Raw genomic sequence first — 14611 nt, forward strand, 5'->3', positions numbered from 1 at the left:
TCGGACCTGCTCCATCAGCAATTGCCCTTTTCAGGGTCCAACCTCCCTTCGGCTTAGACATAGCCAAGGTTGAGCTTAATTCAGGTCTCGGACCTGCTCCATCAGCAATTGCCCTTTTCAGGGTCCCACATCCCTTCGGCTTAGACATAGCCAAGGTTGAGCTTAATTCAGGTCTCGGACCTGCTCCATCAGCAATTGCCCTTTTCAGGGTCCCACATCCCCTCGGCTTGGACATAGCCAGGGTTGAGCTCAATTCAGGTCTCGGACCTGCTCCATCGACGATGGCCCTCTTCCCGGGTCCAATCTCCCCCGCGCTCTCCCAGCCATGATCAAGGCCAAGCAAGTTTTGCACCTACCTTTCCAACTTTACACTAAGTCTGGGACCTGCTACAGACAGCAAAACATAGAAGAACGTTCGCCAATGTCCGCTTTGAGATAAACACGAAGTGGTCGATGGCGCAGGTAAGCCTCCGATTCACTCACGAACTCGAACAGCTCCCAGGTAGGTGCCTTCCTCCTCCCAACCGACAGGGACAATGTATGCTTACGTATTACTCGTAGGTGCGGACACCATAATTCCTCCACTCGTAAGGATACGATGCTTCACTTAACACCCCCCACCGCCTACGAATCGTCCAAGTATCTGAATAAGTCTTATCTGGTAATCTTCCGCTAGCCCGGATCCTATATTCCTAGTATCCTTCACAAAGCTTGAGTCCTCTGCCAGAGGTCACCCTCGCCCTCACAACACGAAACTTAGCGGCCCTCAAGCAACTGCGTAGAGAGATACGAAGTTATATAACAACTTACCCCACTCGGTCGAGCACATCCGAAATAAATGATAAATCAAGAAGACCCTACAAAGTCTGTCATTGCAGCCAGAACGATACAGCGAGACAAGACCCATTACATTCATTTCTTCTTTTTTCCCTTTCCTTTACCAGCCGAAGGCCCCTTGATAATCGCCGAAGCCGTCCGAGCAGCAGCCGGCAAGGCCTTCCAAACCTCTTGAGGATCCAACTTGTCTAGCACTTCATCCGGAAGGTCCACCCCTGCTGCTTGTAGTTGCCGCAGCGCTCCCTCAAAGCCAGACTGAAGCATGCCGGCTGTCCGCTCCAAGAATTGGTCAGTGAATTCCTTAGACTTTAACCAGGCTTCCTTGGCCGCCTCAAGCCGGTCCTCCTCACTCAGCTTGTAAGCAGCCAACTCACCTCGAGCATCAGCCGACACCCCTTCCACTACCCTAGCTGCATCCGTCAGTTCAGCAATTCGCTGCTTCAGGCCTGCGGATTCAGCCTCCAGCTTTTTAATTTGCTCCTGAAGTCTTTTGGACTCATCCGAGGCAAGTTCCAACTCAGCATCCCGGATGTCAAGCTGCTCATCCAAGTGGTCAAGTTCATCTTCTCGATCTTTGAGTTGTGACCATATTTTGGAAAGCTGATCCCCCTTCCGATGAAGATCCTCCTCAAGATCTTGCGCTCGATCCCAGGCCTCTTGCAATTCGGCTTCTAGATGCTCTGCTCTGTCTTCAGCCGTTTGCTGCCGGGCTAAAGCAAGGCTGGCCTCATGCTTCTGTCTCGCAGCTTCACTTTGAGCCTCTTGAAGCTCAAGGGCCCTGGCTGCTTCCCGAGCCTGTCGTTCGCGCGCTTGAAACGTCTCCCGGCTCTGTAGCTCCTCTACCCTCTTCTCCAAAGCCTTAATAGCCTCTGCTGATTCCCGAGCTTGCAGCTCACTCATCTGTGACCCCTCTCGACCCCGCAGCTCCGCCACCTGCTCCTCCAAGGCTCGAAATTGAAGGCACACCTGGGGCAGTCGGTTGTGCGCTTCCAGAAGTTCACCTAAAGCCTGCGTTCCCAATTGCTGATCAGCTGATGCCATCGAACGTGATTAACAAAAATAAAAGCGGGGGTTACCCGGATGGTCGCATAGATGCCGCGACTAGTCACGTCTGATAGTACCAAAGGAGCATAGTGGGTATGGTCTCGGAAGCCTTACCACCTCCATCATCTTGTTGACTTCTGAAGGTGTGAAAGGTGCGTCTGCCGGAGCTCTGGGCAAATAAGCCTGTTGAGGAGGAAATACCCCTTCTGGGAATATCCCCGCGGCACCTTGAGGAATAGGAGATGGGGGAAGGGGAAGGACCTTGCCTCAAAGGGTGGACACCCCTCAGGAGCAACCATCCTGCTTGCTGTACCCTGCCCTTCTGCTGGAACCTCAGGAGCAGGCTGAAAAGTCTGCCCTGCCATAAGAGGATGCTCCCAGCTGAAAGCATTTGCGCAGTCTCCACCAGCGGCGTGACCGGGAGCACTGCGGGCGTTTTCACCAACAAATCCGCCGGCACCTCTGATGACGAAGCAGGGAGGCCTTCGGACGTTGATTGCGGCACCTGGCTTGGTGGCATGGCAACTTCCCTCACCTCGGTCTCCTTGGCACCCGAAGCTGAAGTGGTAGGAAGTGCCCGTGTCAAGGACTGAGATAAAGGAAGAAGATCGTCCTCCGCATCAGCATCCGGCTCCGCGCATGGAGCTGCCGGCAGGGTAGCTGCCAGCTCCGCAGATGGTCCTACGGAGGGCAAAGGAAGATCATGGGACGATTGCTCCTGCGCTGCAGTTACCGGAGTCGTCACCTCTATCATGTCCATCGCCGCCTCCAGAATGGGATCAAGAACTGGCACAATCGCCGGGGCCGGTGGGAGGAAGCATGGGTTGACCTCCTACATCTACGACTGGCTCCACCTCTGAACCAAGGGGTGACGAAGGCGCAGATTCCCCTGCACGACTGGCCGATAGGTGCCCTGTTGGCGTACCCGGCCTCGTTCCTGTCGGGTCGTCCTCTCCTTCAGTTGGGCGCGCCGCCTGGCGGCTCGATCCGATTCCTGGAGTAGATGGTGGGGCCCTGGCCGGACTAGATTTTTTCTTCTTCGGTTTTACTTTGGCCGCCGGTTCCGGCCTCGCCTTTTGCTTCAACTTCCTTGGATCAAAGGTAATCGGGCGCGGTCGGGATGCTTGCTCAGGATCTGACTCCTTGATCGTCAGCGCTTTGGCAGCTGAAAGCTCTTTTCCCGATGGTTCTGGGGTACGGGACTTCGAGGCCTGAGGAGCCTTCCCACCTGATTGGTCAGATCGAGGTTTTTTAGACCGAAGCTCCCTCTCCTGAGCCTCTTCTGGTAAGGGTCTTTTCTCTACAGCCCTCTGAGACCTCGTCTCAGACCCGGCTGCGGCCGCTTGACTGCCAGCCGACGTGGCGGGTGCCGGACTCCCTTCCGAAGGAATGGTTGCTGTTGATTTCTTAAAAGAGGCCCGGTCCCATTTGATAAACTTGTTCAGTGACGCCGCCATCAGAAGATCCTCTGCAGACCAACAGATAAATATATGAAATTAGAAATCGGTGAACTAAGAAAAGAAACATCTACTTACTAAGTGGCTGAGACAGCTCCGCAGCGACGGGGCTCAGACCGGCTTGAAATAGCAAACCCTCTTCACTAAGCAGCCGGTCCGTATGGAACAACAAACCGTTTATCACCTGGAAGGCGGATTGGTAGGCTGCATGCGACTTATAGTTGCCTAGCCGAGGAGGAGGCGGCGTCTCATCCTGCCAATCAGTAACGCGAATAGGGCTCGGGGGACGAACGAAGAAGAATCTCGTCCTCCAAAACTTCACAGATGACGGAAACTCAGCTAAGAATTTGTGGTGAGGGCGTGCGTTTAGATAAAAGACTCCCTCTTCTCCCTTCTTGGGATAAAAAAAGTAGTGGAGGATCGTCGGGTGGAGAGGAATGTCATACACATGAAAGAGGATACAAGTGCAAGCTAGAAACCGAAAAGTATTGGGAGCGAATTGGTTAACTGGGACACCAAAATACGCGGCCACCCTTAGAAAGAAGTCAGGAACAGGGAACCGAAGACCTCCTTCCAATTGGTCAAGGAAGAAGGTCTGATAACCGGGAGGAGGAAGGTGTGGACGGTGATGGCTCTTAGGCACCTTAATCTTATACTGACGGGGGATCCCAAATCGATCCCTTATCGCTGACCTAGTGTCGCTATCAAAAACCGAAACCATGGACTCATACCAAGCTTGGTTAGACTCTGACATGCCTACAACCCCGAAAACGAAAGAAAGGCGAAGGCCAAAAATGCGAACTAAGATGGGAAGGGGAAGCTTACGCCGGAAAGATTGCCGGAAAAGGGAAAGAAGAGCACTGTAGACGCCTGAGGCAGAAGTGTCGACGGCAGACGAGAGGCGCGAGGAAGAAGATCGCGAGATGAGTCTTTCGAGAACTCACGCCGGTTATGTATCGGAACCCTAACTCTCCGTAGCCGTCAGATCAGGTATAAAGAAAAGGCGGGATCTCCTTGGAGCCGTCGGATCTGAGCACGTTTCTCCGAACGGTTTTGCTGACGTCAGACGCTGCATACGAAAAGACAAGAAAGCAGAGCACGCCTCTTTTATTACTTATGTCGGGAATGGTAACGCCCCTCTCCGCCCACACGACGTCAGTACTTACTGTAAATACCGCCAATCATAGCGTGACACGCGTCTCCACAACTTATTCTCCTTGACACCGCATATCAGTTTAATTATTGGTTTAATTGTCCCGCTCTCTCTCTCTCTCGGTTGGTTCAGCGCACTCCTCTGATAGCGCTCGAACTCAAGCCTAGCCGTCATCTATGCCATCCCTCTTATCCTAATGAACCTTGCTTGTTACGCATTAGATAGTCCAATTACATTTACAATAAACAAGATTTTTATTAGCATAAGCGAGCCATTACATTAGCAGTAACATAGCAGAAGTAAGGAGACGATCACTCCGAAGAAGGGTCACGGGGTAGCCTTCTGACCGCAGTTTGCATGAACCCCATCTCCTCCTGTCTTTCCTTCGAACTAGACCTGGCCACCACTATTACAATGCACCTTAACAAATGAGTGTAGGTTAATGGAACGTAACAAATAAGACAATATACCAGCTGGTCTAATGGAACACTATTCTACAATCTACGGATCATACTGTTCTATATAACAAACTTTACAATAATTAAGTTGCCAATGCATACGTAGATGAGTAGCCAAAAACCTTGAAATTGTCCACGTTCAGACAATAATAGTAATAATAATTTGACATGATCAGTGTATACAAACAGAGAAAACTAATTAAATAAAAAATACATAGTAATTGAACTAATCCCATGCCGTGTTCAGCCTACTAACTTACCATACAGTCAAATGCAATTAAATAATCATTAAAGAAGCTGACCCCGCAGACATGTGTAATTAATTTCCGCATCAAATTAAATTAATTAAATTAAATTAAAGTTTGAGTAGAATAGATTAGGTCACAAAGTCACCCCAAGTTCCACGCCCACGAGGTCTGGGCCTATATATACGATTGCACTACATGCACCACTCACACAATATTTATAGAGAAATAAATTAACTACTTGTTCATCGTCATGGATAAACTCTGCATTAACGCCATCTGCACCATTGTTTTAATCTCTCTTCTCACTGTGCCAAATCGTACGATCTTTCTGTTATCTCTAGCTTATTTTATTTATTTATTTATCGTAACGTACGATCGACTGTTTTTCATTAATCTCCTGATGAGAATGAGAATGAGAATGAGAATTTCATATTTATATGAACATGAGAATCCTTAAATGTTGTGGTTTATGTGCAGGTGTTCATGGCATCGGCGTCTGCTACGGTCGGCTCGGCAATAATCTCCCTTCGCCCTCCGATGTCGTCGCCCTCTACCGCTCCAACGGCATCACTAATATGCGCATCTACTCGCCCGACCAGGACGCCCTCCAAGCGCTCTCCGGGTCCAACATCCAGCTCATCGTCGGCGTCCCTAACGAAAACCTCCAGTCCATCGCCTCCGATCAGTCCGCTGCCACCTCCTGGGTCCAGCGCAACATTGTCGCCTTCCCCCGCGTCGCCTTCCGCTACGTCGCCGTCGGCAACGAGCTCATCCCGGAGAACCCCAGCCTGGCCCAGTTCGTCCTCCCGGCCATGCGGAACATCCAGAACGCGATCAATGCGGCCGGCCTCCAGAGCCGCATCCGCGTCTCCACCGCCGTCTCCGCGGCCGTCCTTTCCCAGTCGTTCCCTCCCTCGCAAGGCGCGTTCGGGCCGGACTCCATGCGCGCGATAGTGCAGTTCTTGGCCTCGAACGGAGCTCCGCTGCTCTTCAACGTGTATCCCTACTTCAGCTACAGAGACAATAGTGCTCAGATCTCTCTCGACTACGCGCTGTTCCGGTCTAGCGGAGTGGTGGTGCAGGACGGTCAGTTCGGGTACCAAAACCTCTTCGACGCGATGGTGGACGCCGCCTACGCAGCGCTGGAGAGGGTTGGGGGATCGAACGTGAGGATCGTCGTGTCGGAGAGCGGGTGGCCGTCGGCGGGGGGCTTTGCTGCGACCATGGACAACGCCAGAACTTATAACCAGAATTTGATCCGACACGTCGGCCGGGGAACACCGAGGAGGTCCGGAAACGCAATAGAGACGTACATATTCGCCATGTTCAACGAGAATCAGAAGAGCGGGGACGAAATCGAGAGGAACTTTGGCTTGTTTCGTCCCAACAGGCAGCCGGTTTACCCTATTTCATTTAACTAAAACTAGTATACGCCGCTGAATAATTAATGGGTATGAAATAAGCATTAGGATCGATGCATTATTATTAATGTATTAATCCTGATCCACTGCAAATCATAATGTATGGAATAAATGACTGCTTCTAAGCGCATCAATAAATATTTATAATTCTCTCGCAGATTATAATTTGAAATGAAATTAGAAAAACAAAGAAATAGAAACATATAAAATATTATCTGTAGAGAATTATCCATCGTCATCACAAAGAAACCTAAAGAGTTTCATTGAAGGAAGCTTATCATCTGCAATTGAAAATCCTGACTATCCCATTGATTATGAGATTCATACAAATGCATTAAATTGTAAGGTATGGGAAGTAAATAAAAAAGTGAGAAAGTTGGCTTAAGAGAAGAAACTTATCAGAGCGAACTTTTTTCTACCACACCGATGATGATCGAACATGAAGTGACTTGAACTGATAATAGAGAATAATTACTTTAAAAACAAAACTGAAATGGGCAACTACAAAATCACATTGCCTTGGGGGAAATTGCAGATGAGGATAAAATGAAAAATAGAAGTAAACACCATGATCGAACGCCAAAAAGAAAAGCTATGGAAAAGAAGTATGCAAACTCGGTTTCCACTTGGTCCGCCTGCACTAGCGCAACTACACCAAATAAATTGCGATTGCCCAATGGCGTGAATCGCCTTCTGCCCTCGCACGACCTAGTGAAGCACAGGGTCAGCGTCGGCAAAGAGGGAGGGGAGAGTTAGAGTTGATCGGGTATTTTGAGGAGAGGTTTTAATACGGGTCAAAATTTAGATTTTAGTTGGCGACAAATTCATATTCATCATCAAATGTGTCGCCAATTTAGCGACGTACACAAAAGTCATCACTAATTTGGTGATGAACAGAATATTCTGAATTTGATGATGAAAAAATAATTCATTATTAAATACATGGTTTTCAACTTTGTACCATTCTTTAAAAATAAAATATATTTTCATATAAAATTATTTTTTTCTGACAATATTTGACATAAGTAATGTTTGTATGAAATTTTATAAATTTTCAAAAATTATAGATTACTTATGATTTTTTGAATTTCGGTCTGAAAATTAAAATTGTAGTTTTCAATCAAGCAATTGATTGTTGTTGGTGCCCATATCAATCAATTGATGGCTGAAAGTAATTGATTGATATAGTGAGTTTTGTTGAAATTAATTTATTTCAGATGGTTAAGTTCACTATTAGGTAATTTAACTATCTTTAACCCTCTAGCATCGTTGGATAAATATTTAAAGGGATTTTCTTGATGAAAATGAGAAAGAGATGTTAAAAAGGAAAAGATGATGAATTCAGGAGGAGGTTTAGATTCAAGGTTGAATTTTTAACCTCATAACTTGGATTTTAAATTTTCCTAAAGGGTTAGGAACTCAAAATTATTGTTGTTGCAATGATTGAAATTGGAGCATGAATTTGATATGAAAGGGGAAGATTTAAAGAATTGATGAATGTATGAAGGATTGTTTGTCCAAGATTTAGCATTGGAGACATGGAAGGTAGAGAACCTCCATTGTGATGTTGAAAGTTAAGGATGAAATGGAAGACGAATGAACTTTTTGAAAGAGATTTTTGATGCTTGCCAAAGGAGGAGAATATAGAAACCATCATTCATGCTTTGGTATGAGAAGAAGGATGAAGAAACAAATTGAGTCTAATTTAAACATATTATTAAACATCAAAAAGGAAAAAGAGTGTTGGTGCAATTGACCTCAGGTCAAGGTTACCCAAGTTGACTAAGTTTGATTTGACTGAAGTTAGGTTTCGATGTTTGATCAAAATGTTAATTAGGTGTCAAGTATGTCAAGGTTTACTGAATACTTGATGGTGAGATGAGTCAAGTAGGTCACGATTGATTAGATACTTAATGGTAAAGAAGCGTCAAGTAAATCAAGGTTGACTAAATACTTGACAGTGAAGATCGGTCAAGATTGACTTAATACTTGATTGTGAAAATGTCTAAGTGGGTCATGGTTGATCGAACACTTGGTATGAGACGAAAAGTCTAAGTGGATTATAGTTGATTAGACACTTATCATGAAATAGAAAATCTAAATGGGTCATGGAGAACCAGATACTTGACATGAGGCGGAAAATTCAAGTGGGTCATGGAGGATCAAGACACTTGGCATGAGATGAGAAGTACAAGTGGATCATGATTGACTAAACACTTGGCATGAAGTCTAGGTGGATCATGAAGGACCGAACACTTTGTACGAAATGAAAAGTCCAAGTGGATCATGAAAGATTAGACACTTGCCACAAGATAAATAATCCAAGTGAGTCATGGAGGACCAAACACTTGATACAATACGAAAATTCTAAATGGGTCACTGTTGATCGAACACTTACGACAAGAGAAGTACTAAAAGATCATGATTGACAAGATGTTAGGCATGAGACGAGAAGTCCCAATAAGTCAAGGTTGATCGAATATTGGGCAACAAAATATCTCAATGGGTCAAGGGTTACCAGATGTTGAGCAAAGAAAGTCTTAGTATGATGAAGTCAATTGGATATCAAGCAAGACGTGAATTCAATCTTAAAAAGGTAAAAATAGGGTTAACAATTGATTGCCAAGAAGTAGCAATTGATTGGTAAGCCCTAAACCTCGAAAAGGAGCATCAATCGATTGGTAAATCCTAAGCTCAAAATTTAGGATTTAAAGGGGGTGTGTTACTTGATTAGCAATCGATTGGCAGAAGATGGCTAGTGAACAAAATGCCACAAAATTGAATGGTCAAATAAAAAGAGTCATTGTGTAGGTGTAAACGGTTGGATTCGATATGACAATCTATTGGCGAGTGTAAGCAATCGATTTCTAGGTGAAAATCAGCTCGAATGCAACCCTATAAAAAAGATTTTGATGCAAATCGAAGCCACCTATTCTTGGGGTTTGAGGATGAAGTGCTACATTTCTAGACCAACAAGAGGTAATTCCAAGGGATAAGAAAGTGCACAAAGCAAGATTCATATAAAGTAGTTTACTTTCATTGTATTTGCTTATATCTTTTATATTTGCTTATATTATTGTGAAATTTTATTGTAAGAGATTTCTCCGTATTCAGAAGGTATCTAAGAAAAAGAAGGATAGTAGGATAGTTATTAGGACTAAACATTGGACATAGCTACTTTGGGAGGCGATGAACCAAATAAATCATTGTGTTTGCATCGTGTTGTCGAGTTTGTTTCAAATTTTCGTTGCAGATTCAAATGATAAGAACGAAATCAAAATGAAGCAATTGAAGCTATTCAATCCCTCCTCCCCCCCCTCCTCTAACTCGCACAGGTCCTAATAATCTCTAATTCTTTGGAGTATTATACCCCATGCAATTACGAGGAAACTAATATGAACCCCTAAAGACTTCAATAAGTATCATATTATCTTGACTAAAGTTTTAATGTTTAGATAATTAATTAATTTTGTGCCTCATATGCTATCTATAGGATGTATGAACATTGTTTAATAAGGTAGGTTGAGATTAATTAGATATATAATTGTAATCTCAACTCTCCTATCATCCTTTAGGACCCCAATTAAACCTAGTGAGACATGGTTACTTAAATCATCTTTTCAACAAATAATTAAGAAGAAAAGTAAAAAAAAAATCTCAAATAATGGGTGACACTGAAACTAGAATAACAAATATGTAGTATTTTTAGCGTAGTAAATCTACAAAAGGTGAAGGACTTCTCCAAAATGATATTCCATTGTTTAAATAAATACAGTAGCCAATTATCAAATGTTTACACAAGATTGTGAAATAATTAAAAATTAAATTTGCAATTGTTATGCTTATAGCTATTGTTTGGACAAAAGGATAAAAAAAGGCAGTAAAATTGGCAGATTAATTAGTAGTATATGAGTCTATCACTTGGCCAAGAGACCTTGACTGAGTCATATAAGAAGTTATATGCTTGTGATCATTAAACTAGTATAAAGTAACCTTTAGAACGAGCTAAGAGAGGAATTAACATAAGTTAGAGACGATACAATTAAATGTTAGTGATGATAGATAGATAGATAGATAGATAAATGATGCTTTTACAACAACTTGAATATATCTCATTAAATACAATTACTAAATTATTGGTTTCCTTTATAATTTTCAACATTTTGAGACAAAGGTTGACAAGGAGACATACACTTGTAATATCTTCGCTTTCATAGTGAAAGAGAGTTTATGATATTATTCTATGTAAATAATAATGCCCCAAATACAATAAAATTATAAAGGGTTATTATATTATAAAATGCACATTATTAATACAATTATTCTTTTATTATAATATGCCCCTAATAATAGTGTTATTGCTTTAATGATGGATTGATTAATTATGATGTAATACAATCCTTATATATCACAGAATACAATTGAATATCCATGACCATAGCAATTTGCTCTATCAGTTAACTATATGGAATTTACCAACTAAAGATAGACAAAATGTGATCATTGGATAGCCAACAACTAGATCGATAATCAATTAAGTTTCTCTTTCAATCAAGTGATCAAATTTTCAATTAATTATAAGTCATATCCATTGTTGCTTGACTAGAAAGATTATATTCACCTCAATTGAGGTTCACTTTGTTGGATTTTATCTCGTTTAGTAGGTTTACATGTTATTTGTGGCATGTGACATGCGCACATGTGTCATTTTTAAAATTAAACCCGTTAAGTGATTTAACTAATATTAATGACTTGAGTTATTAGTTGTGAAGGTTTACATTGTAGAACCCATTAACCCAGACTATTATCAATAATGGGTTGATAATGGATTGGTTCATATAAACAGGGCATGGTCCATGTTGGATTAGGTATTCTGACAAATCTTTTTGCTCCCCATAACTGAAGAGACTATGACGCCATCAGTCTAATTCCTCTGGAATACCAATCCCTTGTTCGATTTCTTCTTCCGTAGGATTCCCGATTTCGTGGATGATACACTTTGAGATGATTTTTCCACTACAATCAAGTCCATCGTCTTCCCTTTGCATTTAATTTCTGCTATAGATATCGATGTACCTAGATCCTTGTTGTTTCATTTCCCTTTACACAAGTTCATACATATTTTAGAATTCATGTGGTTTAGGAAAACTTAATTCCCAACAAGTGGTATCAAAGCCAGGACTATTTTGTCATTTTTATAGCGATAAAATTGGAGTTTTCGTCTATTTCGTTGTTCTATGCTAGATTTGATTTTTCTAGCACAAAATAATTTTTATTTGTTAAAAATCTTGAAAGGAAAAACCTAGGGAAGTGATGTTTTTCATGTTTTTCTATGAAGAACATGAAGAACAGTGGTAACCACTGCCATTTTTTAGAAGAAAATCATTGTTTCGATCTAAAATTAGGTTTGGGTTTTGGCAAGACACAGCCATGGGACACAACACAGCTAAGCCTTGTTGAGCACTGCAAGCCGAACACAACCATGTTAAGAGTTGTGGCACCCAACACGATGTGTCAGGCACTGAGGCACTGAACACGACCATGTCAATTGACATAGCCAGGCTATGTGAGGCATTGTGTGAGCACCCAACACTATCATGTCAATTGATACGACCACACTGTGTTAGGTGCTAATAGCCTAATTGTCACTCCACCTCTTGGATTTCCACTCAGTACTACTTGGGAATCATTAGTGGAGTAGATTACTTCTGTCTAGTTCGATTTTCTAAAGTTTTCTTGAGTTTATTTATACATGTGTTACTAAATTGAACTATTGTGTTGGCCTAAAAGAAGACACCTTATATATATAGGTTTAGTGCACTTTGTTTTGGTGACATATAACTATGCTGAAAGTAATTAGTCGAAAGAAAAATTACTTTTAGGCCAGATATATATTTAAGGGTGGCTTACAACTAACGAATAAATTTTTATTTATTCAGATCATGTGTATAATATGTCAGTCCAAAACAAGACATATTAAATGGTTGATTAAGATTGTTGTGAGCTATAAACTTATAAATAGCTCATATAAGTGTCAATTATGCACATAATGTGTCGGTTCAAAAGAAAGCATATTGTGTGACCAACTAAGATTTGAGCTATAATAGAGAATACCACTAACAAATTACATTTTCGTCTAAAGATTAAATTATAATGTTATATTTGGTATCTCTTAAGAGTCCATCCATATGCATGTTTATATTGCATAATTTCTTTTAAATCTCTCAATGTTCTTGGCTTTATTCATGGGCTGACCATAATTTTCTCTTTTTTATTTCCAATGCAATTTATAAATGCTAACATGAATAACATCCCCACACTTACTGGATCAAACTTTGTTTATTGAAAAGAATATGTTACTGTATTTTTAGGTTGCATGGATTTGGACTAGGCATTGAGACACAATTGTCTGCACCTCTGACTAATGCTAACACTATAGAGCAAAGAGTTGACTTTGACAAGTGGGAGCGATCGAATCGCATGAGTTTGAGCATCATGAATCTCTCAATTCTAGAACCACTAAAAAGCTCAATAATTGAAGAGGATATAAGATCTTTCCTAAAGCAAATAGCAGATTGATTCGCGTTGAGCGAAAAGGTTGAGACAACCACACTTTTATTGAAGTTGGTGTCCATGAAGTATAATGGAAAGGGCAACATACGTGACTACATTATGGAGATGTCTAATGTTACCACCAAACTAAAGGCATTGTAACTCGAAATGATGGATAATAAACTAGTGCACTTTGTTTAGATGTCTCTACCTGCATAGTTCACTCCTTTTAAGATATCTTATAATACTCAAAAGAGCAATTGGACATTAAATAAGTTTATTGCTCGATGTGTGCAAGAGGAAAAAAGACTGAGGCAAGACACATCTAAAAATGCTCATTTTACATCCACTCATCAGGGTTCGAGCAACAAAAGAAAAAGGACTAATAACTAAATAAAAGGTAAACAAACTATAGATTATGGGGTTCATGGGCATAAAAAGAGCAAAAGAGGTAAGATAAAGATTCTCCTTGTTTCTTCTACGAGAAGAAGATCATATGAAGAAGGATTGCTCCAAATACATCAACTGGCATGTTAAGAAAGGTAAACTTCTTAACTTTGTCAATTTCAAAGTTAACTTAGTGATTATGCCTAATGACATTTGACCGATAAATATCGATGCTACTATTCACATAAATGTTACTATGCAAGATTGTCTCAGGTGTCGATTGTCACTTGATGGTGAAAAATACATCTATATAAAGAATGACAAGAAAGCTAAAGTAGAGTCCATAGGTATTTTTAGACTTTATTTAAGAACTAATATCTTTTTGAATTTGGATAATACATTGTACATATTATAGACATAATTTAATTTTTATTTCTTATTTAGACAAATTTGATTATTCTTATTCATTTAGAAACAAAATTTTTAGTATATTTCTTAATTCAATGTTGGTTGGCAATGATTCTTAATTTGATTGACAAAATGTATAAATTAAACACCTTAATTCCTACTATTGGCAACGAAATTATGCATAGCATAGGTACAAAACACAATTTGACTAACAAGAATTCCTCCATGTTGTGGTATAAGCGTTTAGGATAAATTTTTAAACAACGCCTAAAAAGGTTAATATCATATAAAATTCTTAGTTCCCTCGACATGTCAGACTTTGATGTCTACACAGAGTGTATTAAGGGGAAGACGACTAACAAGTGGAATAAGGGTGTAAGTCAATGTAGTGGTATCTTAGAACTAATACATATAGACATTTGCGGACCATTTCCTAAGGCATGTTGGAACGGACACACATATTTTATTAGTTTTATATACGACTACTCACAATTCTATTTATACCTTATTTATGAGAAGCCGCAATCCTTGGACATGTTCAAGATTTCCAAAGCTGAAGTTAAAAATTAACTACGTAAGAAAATTAAAACTATTAGATTCGATCATGGTGGTGAATACTATAGTTAGTATGATGGATCAGGTGAAC

General features: G+C 41.4%; 1 protein-coding gene across 1 annotated transcript; it reads left to right on the forward strand.

Moving 5' to 3' along the window:
• Positions 1-5413: 5413 nt before the first annotated feature.
• On the forward strand, positions 5414-6783 carry LOC141830680 (glucan endo-1,3-beta-glucosidase-like). Its single transcript, XM_074718099.1, has 2 exons — positions 5414-5514; positions 5675-6783. Exons 1-2 carry the CDS (start codon positions 5448-5450, stop codon positions 6616-6618), a joined length of 1011 nt encoding a protein of 336 aa, XP_074574200.1. The 5' UTR covers positions 5414-5447; the 3' UTR covers positions 6619-6783.
• Positions 6784-14611: the final 7828 nt, after the last annotated feature.

This window comes from Curcuma longa, chromosome 6 (assembly GCF_044706935.1).
Source record: "Curcuma longa cultivar G26 ecotype Majalengka, Jawa Barat chromosome 6, ITB_CL_G26_1.1, whole genome shotgun sequence".
Classification (NCBI taxonomy): domain Eukaryota; kingdom Viridiplantae; phylum Streptophyta; class Magnoliopsida; order Zingiberales; family Zingiberaceae; genus Curcuma; species Curcuma longa.